We start from the raw sequence: 15,830 nt of genomic DNA, 5'->3' as shown, positions 1-15,830 counted from the left end.
TAGTGGGAAATGGAGCATTGTCGCAAGAGCCGCATTGTCGATCCCAAAAATAATGTAATAGTACAACTGTAAGGAAATGAGAAAATTGACTTAAGGAGGAAATGATAAGTTGTGGGCGGAAAGTCGAAGGTATCGAACGTCAATATACCATAGAAAGTATAATTGAGGACGACATGTGTCAATTGGGCCTTGCAGTACGGAAAGACGATGAAAGGACACCCTTCATAGTACAGTAAGATGCAAGAGCCAAAGTGAACTGTAGCCAGATGCCATGATCGAATGGGGGCATATGCTCTACATCACAGCTTTCCTGCAATCATGTCCTCATGAAAGGGGTCCAATTCGATAATTCGAAATTGCGAGGCGAATTGATCTGTGAAAGGTGATCTCTTCCAGATTGAAGACAAGCAGCGCTTCCAGGAAACCACCTCGACATGCCAGCCCATAAGCATCGCCTTCTGGGCATAATGAGCAAACCCTTCGGAGAACTCAGCTTCTTTCGCATCACCTGTCGCGAGAACCATAACGCCAGGCCCAGACCCGATTCCAGGGCCTGCTGCATCAAGAAGACTCGATTGCATAGCCAGGTGGAGATTCTCATCCACACCTTGCTCACCCAGTTTCGTCCGAGGACAGATGGTCGGAGATCCATCACTAGACTCGTCTCCACTAGAGGCAGTCCACTCGGCAGAAGGCGAAATAGTGATACCGCCAATGACATGGCGAAAGTTGTTGCTATGGTCAATTTTCATGACTCGAAGCATCATGGAAGTCTTGTAGTCTAGTTTCTTGGCTTCTTCGAAATGGGCCGGTGGGCTAATCTGCTCTGCAGGGTTTGCGACAGATCCAGCGAGCGATTTCTTGCCAACAGGGCGGTTTCGCACCAAGATGTGGTGAAGCCGGCGAAATAAGAATTCCTTTGGGTTAATATGGAAGTATTGGTTCTTGTGAATACCGCGCTTCTCTCGGCATTTCTCTTCCAGTCCAATGAAGATATTCGACATGTCGATGAAGATGTGAACGGGCCGGTCGGAGTGATCCTCGAACAGCTTCATTTTCATGAGCTTGCGGTCTAATTTCTTGAGATCCACATCTTCAACGACCGGGGCTTTGTCGTATAAGCCGTACACAGCGTCGAAGTTGCTCCGAGGGAAAGGAGAATGGTTTGCTTGAAGGAAAGCATCCGAGGTCCCTTTTGAAAGGGGAGTTCGAGTAAAACTGCCCGAAGACGTGCCTGTAGCGAGAGCTTCTACTTGCACGAAGTTGGTGACTTTCACACCTTTATCATTCTTGGAACCAGCGACTGGTTTGACACGTGGGATTCGGGGAGGATACGCAGCCTTTGGGGCTGAGTGAGGATACACAGGCGTTGATTGTGCTTGCAAGATGGTGGTTTGGCCCAGAGGGGGATGGTTAGGAGTTCTTGGTGCTTGAGACCACTCAATGGGGCAGAGCTTAGGCTCTGCTTCTTGGAGGCAAAGCAACAGTGCAGCCTTGTCGAGTTCGTTTCGGGGCGTGGCCACAAAAGAGGGCGTATTGGAGATTTGAACTTCTGCAGGTCGAATCGCCGATCGCAAGCCAGATTCGTGGTAAATCCGGGTGCTGGATGTGTTGAAAGTACCAGGATTGCTGGGTCGAGTACAGAAACCATCTGTTCCAACCGAAGACGATGGGCCATTGGTATTATGAGTTGGAATTTGGGAACGGACACCGATAGATTGACCTTGCAACCGAAACAACGCCTCAGCAGCCCTACTGCTCATGTTGGCAGCCAGTTTGATAGCAGGTACCTTGGTGGGAGTCGGTGGCGATGAGTCCGGGGTGCTGTGGTAGGGTGGTCGAGTTGCCTGTGCGCTTACAAAGGAAACGCGCGAATCGTCACTCTGGTCAACAAAACCTTTGGAAACTTGCAGCTCCGCAGACGTTTCATAACCCTGCCTATCGCGTAATGACTCTGACGAATCTGAACACAATCTAGGCGGGACGAGCAATGGTGCCTCGTGTGAAGATGATGAATTGTTTTCATGCCCGAGTTGCTGCGCTCTGGCCTTCGATGGTGATGGATCGGGCCGGCCTTTGAGTCCGAGTGTGATGCGTGAAAGATCGCCCAAACGAGGCACAGAGCGTCTCTCATGCAATTTCCGATGGATGGGAGAACCATCGAGCCCGAAATCTTGCGGGACCGTAATCCGTGGAGGCTCGATTAAAGCCTTATTGTCATCAGTCATTGTAGGCGATTCTTGTGGCCTGAGAAGACATAAATTGACGGGTGAAAGAGATGAGGTGTTGCAGATTCGATCTGGTGCTCGACGTCAATATCGCCGATAGTTGCTGCAGATTCGATCTGATGCTCGACGTCAATATCGCCGATAGCTTGCTGGAAACAACCGTTGGATTATGTCTTGTGATTGCCGTCGCTGCTTGAAAAATGTCAGAGAAAGCGAGGGATTGCGTGTGAGAAGGTACAAACCGTATGCGAAGGTCGAATCAAAGGACAATATTTTGTATGGAAAGATGAGAACCGGACAAAAGAAAAGACCTGCGTGCACGCGTGCTACCAATTGAACATTGGTGAGCGGCGGCGGGAGACGATGATGTAGGATGTGCTTGTGAGGCTACACTGTAGTCTGCGCCGGGTCAGCATCACATAGAAAAATAAGCAGAGGGAAGACGAAAACAAGAAAAAGATCGTGACGGGACCCGGAGCCAGAACGGAGGATAGCACGAACGAGCGACGTTGGAGGGAGACCTTGGGATATCTGTGGAATCAGAAGAGACCGAAACGCAACAGGAATGGTTTCGAAGTCCAATCGGCCTGTGAGTGGGAGCTGAAAGAGCGGGCCCGGACTTTGTTGGTGATGGACTTGTGATGCAGTGTGAAAATGTGCAATTTCCCAGACTCAGCTGCATGTGAGAACAGATATGGCGTAAACCTTTAGATGCACTCGCCGAACACCTGCACGCACTCGCCGTAGTTGAGGTAGGGTCTCATATGTACCCGCCAACATTGATTTGAATTGTGCGCTCGCCGAGATTGAATTCAGGGGCGTATGCATTTGCCGGCGTTGATTCAAGAATCGCCGAGATTAAATGCAAGAGTATCGCCGAGGTTGAGGTATGGGCGCCGTATGCACCCGCCAATACTGGCTTAGAAGTTATATGCGCCCCCGAGAAGTGCGGTCGCCGAGAAGCCGTATGCACTCGCCGAGAAGCCGTATGCACTCGCCGAGAAGCCGTATGCACTCGCCGAGAAGCTATATACGCTCGCCGAGAAGCGGTATGTGCTCGCCGAGAAGCACGCTCGCCAAGAAGTGCGCTCGCCGAGATTGAATTCAGGAGCCCATGCTTTTCCTGACGTTGGATTCGAAATCGTCGAGATTGGATCCAAGAGCGGCGCCGAGGTTGATGTATAGGTACCGCATGTGCTCGCCGAGATCAAGGGGTGGGCACTGTAGGCACCCGCCGATATTGATTTTCAATTATGCGTGCTCGCCGACATTAAATTCGGGGGTACTTGCACTTGCCGACATTGGATTTAGAATTGTCGAGATCGGATCCAAGAGTGTCTACACTCATCGATGGTGAACTTAAGAATTCTCTCGCGCGCCAGTATGAGTCTTATGCACCCTGCTCGAAGCATTATGTAGGCGTCATACCAGTGTCTCCGGTAGTCGTATGCTATCGAGAATACTGCTAACCATACACCGGCACAGTACGTGCCGGCGGAGATTGTATCGCTCGACCGGATGGAGGCTGCCAAAGTAAATACAGGAGTCTTATGTTCTGGCGAGGGCAGTCTTCGCTCGTATGCACTTGCTCAGATGTAGGCTGGCTTGTATCCGATCGCCAAAGCAGCTTCAGGACTTGTTCGCCAGCGGATGCATGTTCAGGGGCCACGTACGCTCGCCGAGGCAGTTATGGGCATCATGAAGCCTCATGATATGGTCTGGTCTGCCATGAGAAAAGAGCCAATCATATCGAGACGTCTTTTGCGCTGCAGAATGACTGGCGCAAGAAAAAGACACATAATGATAGCTGGTGGGGTGTGAGGTGCCCATCTCTTTTCGAGACTATTGATCGCCTAGACGGCAAGATTTCGGTTTGCCGGCATCAAGTGAGTCCCCAAGGGCAACCGTATGCAGAATGGGATCGAAGGAGGCATGATTGCGGCCATGGTGTCGGCGATAAATACTTGTCTGTGTTTCGTGATGTGAGGCTTCGAGATGCCGGACCCTGAGACCTCTAGACCAATTGCACTCCAGCAACCGCAGTAGCACTGATGGCCCAGCTTCCGAAATGCAATAGAAAGGCCAGCCGAGATGCAGCAACAACTCAAGCGCATGAGATACCCCAAAATTGGGCGAGAGGTTGAGTCGCGATTCATGACACCCTTGACGCTTTCCATCCATCCATCCATCCATTCATATATAGCCAAGCGGGGGGCCGGCGCAGCCATTCGATGTGAGATCTGCGGGGGCTGAGATCGAAGTCCGATGGCCATGGAATCGAATCCAGTGGCACCGGTGTCGCGCCCGTTTGGGGCACAATGGTGAAAGGGCAGGGCGAGGATATGCAATATAGACAAAAGAAACAATAACTCACTCACCTTGTACGTTGCTTGTCGTTCACTTGGCGCTGGAATAACGCTATCGTTGCTGCGAAAGAAAGAAGATGAAGCCTGGTTCCTGCGAGTCCAAGTTGATCTAAAGACGGAAAACGGAATTTAGCAGAGGTGTGCGCCGGGGACCACCGTCTATAGAAGCAATGGAAGAGCGCTGCTATTGTTGGAGCGTGGTGTGTATCCGATGAATAAAGGAAGAAGTAATTATGGATTACCGCTGGAAACAACAACGGCCAACAAAAGCTCTAGGAGAATGCACGAAGCGGAAGAAGTAGTCAAAGAAAAGATCGACGACGCCCAGCAAGGCTTAAACTCGGAGTTGTTTTCAAGAAAAAACGAACGAACTGAATACTGTGAGTGGTGAAAGATCATGTTTCCAAAAGACTATCGGGATGCAGTTTTGGAGGATGATTCATGATCAGGTGAAAGAGGCCCGAAGCGAAGACAGCCTTGCGCAGCGGCGAGCGGGCCAATTATTGTTACCTAACCAATCACCGGTCTACAGTGGACTATGTAATTAACACCCAGGTGGCGGGGTGATTGGTGCCGCCTACAGCCAGAAGGGACTTGTCCCCACCTTTGACTCACCTAGAGCGCCTAAAAGCTCCCGAAGCTCCCAAACTTGCCACCGCGAAAGGCGGTAAAACAAACCCACCCGATGTTCTGGAATGCTGCAAGCTAAGAGAATCACCAACATTAGCTCCAATCTAAGGGTCAAGCTTGCAGATCGGTCTGCTATTTTGCAGCAAAGCTTAAGTGCACATTTACCTGACGTTGGTGAAGATCACATTGACACAAGATCCTAATGTTACAAAACTGCCCCGCGTTAGATGGATAGATACACCACCAAGATAGCAGTTGACATGTCAGTCGTCTTCTCTTTCTCTGTAGCTCAGTTCCTTTGTAGCCCCACAGCGGGTTGGCACTTCATCCTAGGCTAGCTCAAACATATCACCAACTACAATTTATCATCGCCCACACGTCAGAGTAGAAGGGGATTCCCACGGCCGTACACCAAATTTAGGCATTCACTCTATCAAATGGGGCTTTGAAAGACATAGCAGATGATTATCAGTATTGGTTCCATTTTTGTCCCATTTACCCTTCTTGGGCGTGCTCATACTAAAGGAGCAGGTTCCATGGTTGTGAATCTAATCATACAACGCAAGTGATGTACAGTAAGGCAAAGAGAGGCAACCAATTGTGCAGTTGCTTCTCCTCGTAGGCCAACTACACATATTCGAAACCAAGTAATCGATTTCTGGTATCTTGCACTCCCTGGGCACCCTTCATATTAACCCATCGCAGTCCCCAGAACGCCGAAATCAACTCACCGTACAGGTCTCCCTGCCTGTGCACGCTCTCTGTTTCACCGCTAGCCTCTGCTATAGGCGTCGATGTCCTCGTCTCGTACACTCCATCCATCGTATTGCCGGTTCAAGATCTCATTCTCCTTATTCATGGTGCCGATCCACTTGTTGAGCACGTCGGCAGCGACATCGATCTGCTCCTGCATCTCCAGCTTCTTTTGCTCAGCAGCAGTCTCGGCCTTCTTCCGCTCTTCTTCCTTGCGCAACTCATCGCGTGCCTTGCGCTTGGCTCGCCGGTCTTCAATACCACGTGCACGGTCTGCGAGATAACGCACGCTGTGGCCCAGTCCGGCGCTCTCATGAGACACGCCGCGATGCGCCCGCTCCAAGGGGGTTGGGTGAAAAACAAAACACGGCCAGCCTCGTCTCGCTGGAACTGATCACGAATCTCGGTAGGGATGAGGCTATTTACAGAGTCCTCTAACCGGTACACCTCCACAGGCCGTGGCGGGTTATACGCATTGGCCTGGCCGAGACCACTAGGTGTAGGAACAGGTGCTACAGCTGCTGGGCGAGCAGGCGAAGGTGCGAGCCGTTGAGGGTCATAGGCAACCATTGGAGTGGTATTGATGGGCATTTGCTGGTGATGAGGCTGATGGTGGGATTGGTGGTTTATGGGCGTGCCATTGTTATTGTACTGGAAGGTGTTGAAAGCTGGCGTCGGAGGCTGGTGCTGGTAATGTGGGGTCTGCGGCGGCATCTGGGGTGCTGCATGAGTGTTGTGCATCCCGGGATGTCCTCCGTACTGGGGTACTGGCACGGGCGAGGCGCTAGGGCGAGGTGCGAAATGCGGCGCCGCATACGCAGGATTGGCAGGAGTCGGCGTCGGAGGCGCGGCGACGGGCTGGAAGTGGTGGGGAGTGTTGGCCATGGTAATGTCGCCCTGGCTACTGGTGGCCTGCATCATCGATGGCCGGCGGATAGGTTCCACTGGCGCGGCTGGCGGAGGAGAAGGCGTAGGCTCGGGTGGTGGGGATTCCTGGTGGACAAAATAAGTAAGTTCAAATCCATGTAAAAAATTGGCCGAAATCAGACATTCTTGAGTGAGCAGGCATTCATTCCAGCAAAGCGAAAAAGGGCTGGAACGCGGCAATCGATAAGACGCGAAACCGATAATGGAGGGTGGCCTTATCGATGGGAGGGGGGAATAAGCAGGTGGGAAATGCAGGACGTAAATGAATTGAAATGAAATGACTTGAAAATGAGACAAGGCTCCCTCTCTCTCCTCCCTCTTTTCTACTCACATTGGCTTCGCGCTCGCGACAGTGCACCGCCCCAATCAACGGAGGGGCATTTGGAGCTCCCCATGTTGGTTTCGGCAGAGGATCAGACGGCTTTGCATCGTCTCTGAGCAGATGCTTGATCGGACTGGGCATTTTCCGCAACCTCCGGGGAACATCGAACAGGTCCATCTCATAGTCCTTCTCGCGGACTTCGTCAGGCACACAGCTCGCCCAAGTCTTAATCTTGTTGAGTCGGTGCTTCTCTTCGTTGTACCTCGCCTCGCAAACGTAGACGTCTTTGTCCTTGGGGAAGCCACGCGGCCTACCCTTGTTGAAACGAGTTACGAACATGACGAAACATCTATCTATGACTTCGTCGATACGATGGTCGCGATATTGGCCTGTCTTGACCACTTCGTTTTCGAGGAAGTGCTTCTCAAACCGATGGACAGTCTGCTCCGGTCTATAGTACCAGCAGGCGTTCACCCACTTTTGACCGGACTTGTCCTCCCAGGTTCGGTAAATTTGGGCGACAATCGGTTTCGTCAAATCGTTAGGGTTGGTGATATGGACCCAATCACCTAAAAGTTGTCATAATCAGCTTGTCATCCAGGTATCACAGCCTAACCGCATATACTCACCAACTTTCCAGGTTTCTCCACGATTAACAATCTCGGTCAAAGGTCGTCGTCCATCTTCATCCTCAAACTCGTTGTCAGGCCTTGCCTTTTCTTGCTCGGCCAAGAGTCGAGCCTGCTGCTGCAGCTCAATTGCGTCCTGGAAGATCTGGCTACCGTCTTCATTGTACTGCTTGGCATTCTCAAACATCAACTCGATGTCCTTAAGCGCGACGTCAACGTTCGGATACTTCTTTCTCTTCGCCTTCTTCTTGATCGTGTCCAGTGCGATGGGGCTTTTGATGTTGGCGTAGTAGTCTGGGGTAGCCTGCTTGTCGGGCAGCTTCTCGAATGGCACGATCATTAGGTCTCCGTTGGGATGTTTAAATTTGCGCAAGCCCTTCAGCACTGCGTGAATTCTTGCCTCCAGGGGCGTGTAGACCTTTGGAGGTCGGCCGCGCTTCTTATGGGCGTCTTCATCTCTGGCGTCAGATTTGCGGCCATGACGACTGCGTCTTCCATGGCGGCGGCCGCCTTCGTCGTCTGAATCGTCCTCGTCTTCCTCATCGTCATCGTCCTCGTCTTCCTCGTCACCTTCGTCTTCGTCCGGAGGTGGCGAATCTTCGGCCTCGGGTAGCTCGCCTAGGTCAGGCAGAACAGCCTCTGCAGGTGTTATGACGTCGTCGTCTACCAGCTTTTGCAGCTCCTCCTTGAAGACCTCGCGCAAACGACCGGCATCCTGGAAAAAATGCGACGAGGGTCGGTTGTAAACTTGAGCGTTATGGCAGATTTGTGCGACATCGCGGACGAACTCGGTGAAGTTCGAGTATTGCTTCTTCAGTTTCTTGGTCTGCAGCAACTAGTTAGATTTTGACAGCTTGGTGGGGGAAAGTTTACACTAGAGGCGTACCCGTATGGTACTGAAGGCGATGCCTTCTTTGATGACATCGTAGTAGTCGGGGACGAGGCGTCGATTGGGGACGCGTTGGAAGTGCTGGGCGATCTGATAGCCATCATTCTCCCGGTAACTAGACAGGTAGTTGGCGGTGTTCTCGATGATGATATTCATGTCGTTCGACAGGCCGCCGCGACGTCTTGAGCCGGGTTCTTCGCTGGTGCCGTCCCCGTCGTCTTCCTCGCCCTCGGCGTCGTCGTCTTCCTCGCCCTCAGCATCGGCGTCAGGATCAGCTTCTCCGTCAGCATCCTCGTCTGGATCGCCATCGGCATCTGCATCTGCGGGGCCGTCTTCGGTGGTGTCCATGGCATCAGGCGCGTCTTTGGCCTCGGTTTCGGCGGCGGCCTTGGCCTCGATGGATTCGCGCACCTCGATCGCGTTGTCGGCAGCCTTCGCGTCCTGGTCGGCCATTGCGGATGCAACAATAAGAAAAACAAGGCCGAATCGGCAGTAGTAAATTTACAATTGAAAAGACAGCATAACACTGCTTTAAAATAGTGGCTCGACACCAAGCGAAAGATTGCGCAAACCGGCAAATGCACTTGGTCGCATTCAACGAGTTTCTGGTGGTTGGAGCGTGTAGGCACGTTAGCTCATGAATTCGGTTGGACAATAGGCTGGCCGCAGCCGATCTTTTCCGTTGCTCAGCACGCCTCCAGTACCCGTACTAGCCTGTTAGCTATTAGTGGGCGGGATTAGTGGAGGGACTCGACGCAGCATCCAACGACCAACGACCAACTACCAATCGCGACTGTGGAGACAGCAACCTGGCCCGTGCTGAAGCTGGGCTTGTCCGATGTCCCAAGTGTCACATTAATGGCAACCCAAATACCCAAGGTCAAGTACGAGACTCCAGCTGTGTAGGGCAAAACACCATACACCAGTATCTATTGGAGTACGTCTACGGTGGCCATTAGCTATTCGCTTTCAATAATGGGCGGCTCTACACGGAGTCAACTCCTTCAGGACTGAAATGTATAACTCTCAGGGAGTAATCGAATTGAATGTGATATTCTCTCTTCATGTTTGTGGTCAACCGATATTCACACAAACATACCTGATTTGCGATCACTCCAGCATGTCGTTTCAAGCTAACTTGTCATCTAATGATGCATTCATCAATCTGAAGGGCGCATTCACATAGCAATCAGGGGCTGTAAATTTTGCATTTAAGCACCCAATGCTGAATTCGATTCTCGACCTTCCCTTTCTTCGCAACCGATCGACAATCGTTTCTGGGGATCGGTACATCATGTCTTACTTAATTGTCAACGAAGACATCGTTCTCCGTGAGTCAAACACTTCAGCGAAGGGTGCCGGTCTGTTCGCCACAAGAGACCTGGAAAAAGGGCCGCCCCGTCATACGCGAACGGCCCTTGCTTAAGTGCGAGAACCTGCCCGTGATCGGATCCGGACGGCCAACTGTCGCGAGCAGCCTCTCCCAGAACAAGTTGCAACAATTCGCCCGTCTCCCCGCGGGACCTGGCCACGCCTTCAGGGTGCCTGTCGAGCCCCGAGTGGACGTAAAAAGTCATTTCGCTGCCGGAAATGGCCGCCTCATGAACACGGTCCAGTACAACGAGATCTGGATTGTGACGGCCAGGTGCCCCATGGTGGGATTCCACACTGCCGCAGTCAGCCACAGGTACGAAACCAACCCCCTTGACCTCAGTTTAACGCACATAGAGCTGACATAAAACGATGAAAAAAGCTGTTCCCCAAACGCCTATCTGTGCTACAACAAAGATACGGACTCTCTGGGCCTTTTCCTGGTGCGTCATGTCAAGAAAGGGGAAGAGATCACCATCTCATACTTCCAAGATGACTACGCCGTTCCCCAGAGTGTGCGAGCTCGAAGACTGCAGAAGTGGAACTTCGTTTGCACCTGCGTCTGTTGCACCACGAACTCGGACATGTCCGACTTCCGACGAATGGAGATCAAACGCCTTTTTACCGAACGCAACCAGCTAGACATAGCTCTCTCAATGCACCACATCCACCTAGCCCCCCAGTGGGGTGGGATCGCTCAGAGGGAGGTCAACTATGTTTGGGATATCGCCACCTGCATACGGATGATGATTCGGCACATGAAGGCCGAGGGATTGTACGGGCTTGCCATGACCTGGGTTCTTGTGGACTATGCAGAGCACTGTGTGAAAACCGGCGACTTGAGGACTCGTGAAGCCGTTATGGAGGAGGCGCTTGTAATTCGCGAGATGTGCCTTGGACTATCTCATCCCAGTACTCTATACTTAGCGAATCGGACCTGGTGAAAAAGGTGGTGCAAGGGTCTCGCTAACCGGAAGAATAAAGATTGTCCGAGCAAATCAGATAGTAACAGTAAAGGATGAGACTAATTGCACTCAGGTAACGCGAATCCCTTCATGATACAATCTCAAGTCTGTAATCCGCGCGACTCAGGAAGAGGTCTAAAATGCCCGTCTCACCAGAACCACCACCATCACCATGATCTTCCCAGGTGTTCAATGTGTCAGGTGATTTACGATGGTCCCCCGCCTTGCCCTTAGCTGCGTCCGCGTCCACATGGGCTTGCGCACAGGATCGAAGACCGGGTAAGAGTCGTCGGTGAGCAGAAGTGGCAACAGTGACGACTTCCAGATGAGGTGTTGCGCTCGCTTTGTGATAATCATGACAGTTGCTAGAAAGCCGCAAGCCGATAGCTCCAAAACCATTGGCAAAGCTAGCCAAGCCCATTGGACAACGATATATGTTGGTCGATGATACACATTACCGTGTAAGACAGTGGCGTTTGGACCTGACATCAACCGGTAAGACATGCTTTTTGTCATGTTGGCGATGGTATCGGTGAGGTCTGGGCTATCGTAGAACGCCGACTCGTACCACGACTCACCAAGGGCACTGTCGAGACCATGATTAAGAAGCCCATCCGAGTAGCCTGCAAACATCTCGACCAAAGTCAAAAAGATGCTGGCCAGATCGGCCACATTGACCAGCAGTGATGCGTTCCCGGGTAGATTGCCATTCACGGATGTCAATTCGGTCAATGAATCCTTTGAGGGGCGATTGTAGTTGGTCAATTTCGTTGTCCGTACCATGCCTGGATTCAGGGTCCCGTTGGTCATTGTCCAGTTTTCATATATTTGGCCGCACAGGTACATGAAACACTCATGGGCTTCCAAGTTTTGAACCCATTGATGTTTCTCTGTATCGTCGTCGTCAAAATAGGGGAACTTGATAAGAACCACCGATATGCCCGATGAATCCTCACTTTGAGTATAAACCGTGGTATTGACGCGTGTATGGTCCAGGAATACAGGATGCGTATTGGTATACGAGTTCGCAGTTACGAAACTTTTATTGTTGAGTGTCGTAAACTGCCATCTCTGGTATGGTGGCGCCGTGTTCACGAGTCTCGGCTCAATTTGTGATGTCACCTCCCGGCAGCTGTTGCAGACTCCAAGTGATAGGAAGGAAGGGAAGTCACATTGCTCCCCAGGACAACTGAACGGCGGTGTTATAGGCTTGCCAAATATGCTGTTCACAACTGCCGCTCTAAGCGAAGTGTCTCTCAGTGTCTCTGGTTTGTGGTTATAGTTAGAAATCGTCTTTTGGCAAAATGGTCTCGTCAAAGCTAACATACGAGATAGTTTGATTGCAGAGGGCCTTGTTGATTCAAAGTGGTTATCGTAAACCAAAGATCGTTGGACTGAAGACTGTGTGTCCGGCTGTTGTGTTTGTGTCTGAATAAAGGACAGCAGCTGCTGAGAGAAGGGTTCGAATGCCAAAGCGGTCAATGTGATGATCGAGCCAATATAGGGCATAATGGACGAGGTACGGATTGACAAGAGGAGCGTCAGCGATCCTAAAGGACCACGACTGGCATCATCGAACAGTTGGAGGTCTTGAAAGTTGCTAGGAAATATAATGTCAGCGGGTTTGAGTCAGGTGAGACGTGTAGTGAGCCGCTCACCTTTCGTGCTTCGCGGCCAAATGTAGCCATTTGAGCTGGCTGAGGCTCTCCGTCACAGGTAAGAGGAGGGAGGCCCGGGATGCGGTAGAAAGGACTGCTATCATGGCGTTGGGAGAGATGGAAGCAGTCCATGAAGAAAGGGGTGTTTCGTGTATTCGTGCCAGGAGTATAATCATAGCCAATAAGGAGGCAAGACTGAACCCCGAACTGAGAACCTCCAAAGTCCAACCACGGCGAAATAAGTAATACCATTTTTCAATCCCCCTATTCACGGTCTTTGGTACATCTTGTTCTAGTGTCTGAGCTGAGCCTGAGAGCCCGTAGCTTGGCATATCGTACTGGCCTTTTTGAGACATGTTGTCCGGCTTTTTTGGAAATACCACGGCTGATTTAAAACGCATCGCGTGTGGCCTATGTGAAGTAGGGTCTCGAGCGAATAATTAATGAGATGATAGTGCTAGGGAGTGTATGAAATGATTTTAGGTTCATTCTCCGATTCGATTTCCACCGTGTATGACATGATAATTACATGAGGTTTCTCCATACTGTAACAATCAACATCCCAAACAGTAGGCAGCGTTCGAGTGACAAGTAAACTATTGATCGTCATAGCTGACGTGAGACTGCCCAACTCCAAATCTTGTTCGCCTTTTGCGATTGGAGTATCTAATCAGAACGTGGAAAGGGGGTGGGGGCCGAACGTGCTCGCCCCTGAAGGCTGATGGCCCCCAATCACTCAGCTTGTGGTGTCAGCAGCATAACGTCATAGCCGGGATGATTTGATCAGTTCAGCCCCCCTAGCGTTCAATCTCACGAGGTGCAATGTTACATTCGGCGGTTAATATCATGATTGGGTTGCAATCTATACACAATCCAACCCCACCCACGATCTTTCTCCCTGGTTTCCCTCGCATATTTTAGCTGGAGGCATCGCGTGGCGTCATCTTGATATACAACGAAGGCTTTAGCCACAACGAGTAAGCCTCTTGTTTATCCATCCACCCCTGGCTCTTCTCGGCCAGACCCAGGTCGAAGTTGTACAGCACGCGCGCCATGATGAGCCGCATCTCGGCGTATGCCAGGTTGCGGCCGATGCAGTCGCGGGGCCCCACAGCGAACGGCTGCAGCACGTCTAGCTGGTCGCCCGCGAACTCTAGGGAGCCCATAAACCGCTCCGGGTGGTATTCGTATGGCTTCTTGAAGTTCTCCTCGCGGTGGTAGGCGGGGTATTGCCAGACGGCTACCGCGGTCTGTAAGTATTCCAGGGGAGTTAGCAGTGTGACGATAGTGTTGTGGACGAAGAAATAATGACATGGGGGAGGCGGGGGAGAGATAGTCTGGCTACTTACGCCTTCAGCAACGTATTTACCAGCGATGGTGCTGCCCCCGGCCGGGGTCTGGCGAGGCAGTCCACCAACGATGCTAGGGTAGCGACGCAACGCCTCGTTGAGACAAGCCAACAGGTAGGGAAGGTTCATGACAGAAAGAAGAGTGATATCCTTGTCGCTTTTGAAGGTCGTCCGTACTTCCTCGGTGGCCTTGGCAAGAGCGCCGGGGTTGGTGAGCAGCAGGTAGGTGACACCGCACAGCAGCGTAGCCGTCGTCTCGGAGCCAGCCACGATGAGTTGACTTGTGTTGAGTAGCCACTGGTCCTCGCTCAGGTTCTATATGGAAGCACGTGATGTCAGTTGTTGGTTTTCCAAAGCATCGAAGAGATGCCCTATAATAGAAGATGAAGGGCGCGGGCAAATATAAGGATCCAAGTCACTTACCCAATTCTCCTTCTCCTTGAGCCACCCCTCCATGATATCGGGTTGCGACCCAAGGGCAACACGAGCTTCGAGCTTTTCCTTGACATGCTTGATGTGCTCCGCACGTGCCTTCAAGATGCTCGGCTGTCGAGAGACCCAGTTGACAAACCACTTCAGACCCAGGTGCATGAAGACAGCAATCTGAGCAGACTCATTGGCAAGGGAGCTGATCAGCTTGACCCAGGGGTGGTACTCCGAAGCCGCGAGACAGCCAAAGTCCTGGGAGAAAGCAAGTTTGCCGAGAATGTCGAAAGTGGCAAACGTGTCTGTGAGGGAAGGGTGGTCAGGTCTTGAAAGTGATACAGGGCCGAGGCAAGGACCCCTTATGATTGAAGGCGGGGGTGGTCAGCACTTACACCAATCTTTCATATCAAGCTCTGCCTTTCCGTTATCACAGTTCTCCCGAAGCCGCTGAATCAAAAGGTCGACATAGCCACTGATCACAGGTTCCTGCTTGCGCATGGCCCCATCGGAGAAGGAAGGAGCAATAGCCTTACGGAGCTTGTTGTGTTCCTCGCGGGAAGGTGCGTTCATGATGGACGTGGGGATGTTATCACTGGGGAAGTAGAAGTCAGGGGCCTTTGGCAGCTCACGACCGTTGCGGACGCCGTAGATGTCGCGCCAGGCCTCGGCACTCGCGAACGCTAGCTCGTTGGGCGCGATGCGCACGACGTCCCCGTACTTGTCGTGTAGGGCCGCTACGTGGAACGGCATCCGGCCGCTCACCATCTCTATTGTGGAGCGGAAGACGGTGGCCCGGTTCAGGAGGGGGCCGGGGAACTTCCGCAGCGGATGGAAGAAAAGGTTGTAGACCACTTTGGCGACGACATAGGCGAGCAACTTAGAGATAGTGAGTTAGATGCCTATCCGACAGGTATAGGCTGGCTGGTTCATCACTTACAGCGGCGAGTGCCAGGGCGGCAAGTCTTGCAGCCCCGATGGAATTGGAATCTAGCAGTAAGAACGACATGGCGAATGCTCCGAATTGGAAGACTACCTATGTTCTGGTTCCGAGGATAGGCTGTGTGAGCCAAAGGGAGCTTGGAATGATCGCTTCGAAGTCACCACTTGAGTCTTATCATGATGCAGCATCTACTATGTATACTAGCTCTGAACGAAGAGTCGTTTCATTCGCACACGGTATAAACGAATATAGCACAGGGGTGTATGCGATACAAGCGGGCATCAAACTTTCAATCCCAGACCCGGCAGGCTATCGAAAGTGTGATGACTAACCACGCCGTGACACGCCGACCTTGACAGCACGATGCCCGTGACCGG

The 15,830-nt window shown here is 51.9% G+C and overlaps 6 protein-coding genes across 6 annotated transcripts; 2 read left to right on the top strand and 4 right to left on the bottom strand.

Moving 5' to 3' along the window:
• Positions 1 to 299: 299 nt before the first annotated feature.
• On the bottom strand, positions 300 to 1,055 carry PG998_006080 (uncharacterized protein; the record flags this gene model as incomplete). Its single annotated transcript, XM_066872898.1, has 1 exon — positions 300 to 1,055. One exon carries the CDS (start codon positions 1,053 to 1,055, stop codon positions 300 to 302), a length of 756 nt encoding a protein of 251 aa, XP_066732995.1.
• A 1,827-nt stretch (positions 1,056 to 2,882) lies between these two features.
• Positions 2,883 to 3,413, top strand: PG998_006079 (uncharacterized protein; the record flags this gene model as incomplete). The annotated part of the gene is made up of 3 exons (XM_066872897.1): positions 2,883 to 2,910; positions 3,045 to 3,115; positions 3,156 to 3,413. The coding sequence occupies 3 exons, from the start codon at positions 2,883 to 2,885 to the stop codon at positions 3,411 to 3,413; spliced, it is 357 nt and encodes a 118-aa protein (XP_066732994.1).
• Positions 3,414 to 5,996: 2,583 nt separating this feature from the next.
• PG998_006078 (uncharacterized protein) lies at positions 5,997 to 9,197 on the bottom strand (the record flags this gene model as incomplete). Its single annotated transcript, XM_066872896.1, has 5 exons — positions 5,997 to 6,250; positions 6,298 to 6,970; positions 7,236 to 7,795; positions 7,856 to 8,681; positions 8,742 to 9,197. 5 exons carry the CDS (start codon positions 9,195 to 9,197, stop codon positions 5,997 to 5,999), a joined length of 2,769 nt encoding a protein of 922 aa, XP_066732993.1.
• An 841-nt stretch (positions 9,198 to 10,038) lies between these two features.
• On the top strand, positions 10,039 to 11,059 carry PG998_006077 (uncharacterized protein; the record flags this gene model as incomplete). The annotated part of the gene is made up of 3 exons (XM_066872895.1): positions 10,039 to 10,075; positions 10,122 to 10,431; positions 10,498 to 11,059. 3 exons carry the CDS (start codon positions 10,039 to 10,041, stop codon positions 11,057 to 11,059), a joined length of 909 nt encoding a protein of 302 aa, XP_066732992.1.
• A 210-nt stretch (positions 11,060 to 11,269) lies between these two features.
• On the bottom strand, positions 11,270 to 13,094 carry PG998_006076 (uncharacterized protein; the record flags this gene model as incomplete). The annotated part of the gene is made up of 2 exons (XM_066872894.1): positions 11,270 to 12,680; positions 12,739 to 13,094. The coding sequence occupies 2 exons, from the start codon at positions 13,092 to 13,094 to the stop codon at positions 11,270 to 11,272; spliced, it is 1,767 nt and encodes a 588-aa protein (XP_066732991.1).
• Positions 13,095 to 13,655: 561 nt separating this feature from the next.
• Positions 13,656 to 15,519, bottom strand: PG998_006075 (cytochrome P450; the record flags this gene model as incomplete). Its single annotated transcript, XM_066872893.1, has 5 exons — positions 13,656 to 13,988; positions 14,088 to 14,402; positions 14,511 to 14,815; positions 14,906 to 15,389; positions 15,451 to 15,519. 5 exons carry the CDS (start codon positions 15,517 to 15,519, stop codon positions 13,656 to 13,658), a joined length of 1,506 nt encoding a protein of 501 aa, XP_066732990.1.
• Between the last annotated feature and the right edge of the window lie 311 nt (positions 15,520 to 15,830).

Source organism: Apiospora kogelbergensis (assembly GCF_038363985.1).
Source record: "Apiospora kogelbergensis strain CBS 113332 chromosome Unknown utg000003l_segment0_segment0, whole genome shotgun sequence".
NCBI lineage: Eukaryota > Fungi > Ascomycota > Sordariomycetes > Amphisphaeriales > Apiosporaceae > Apiospora > Apiospora kogelbergensis.
The sequence above is the reverse complement of the archived record's forward strand: the minus strand, read 5'-3'. Positions and strand labels throughout refer to the sequence as shown.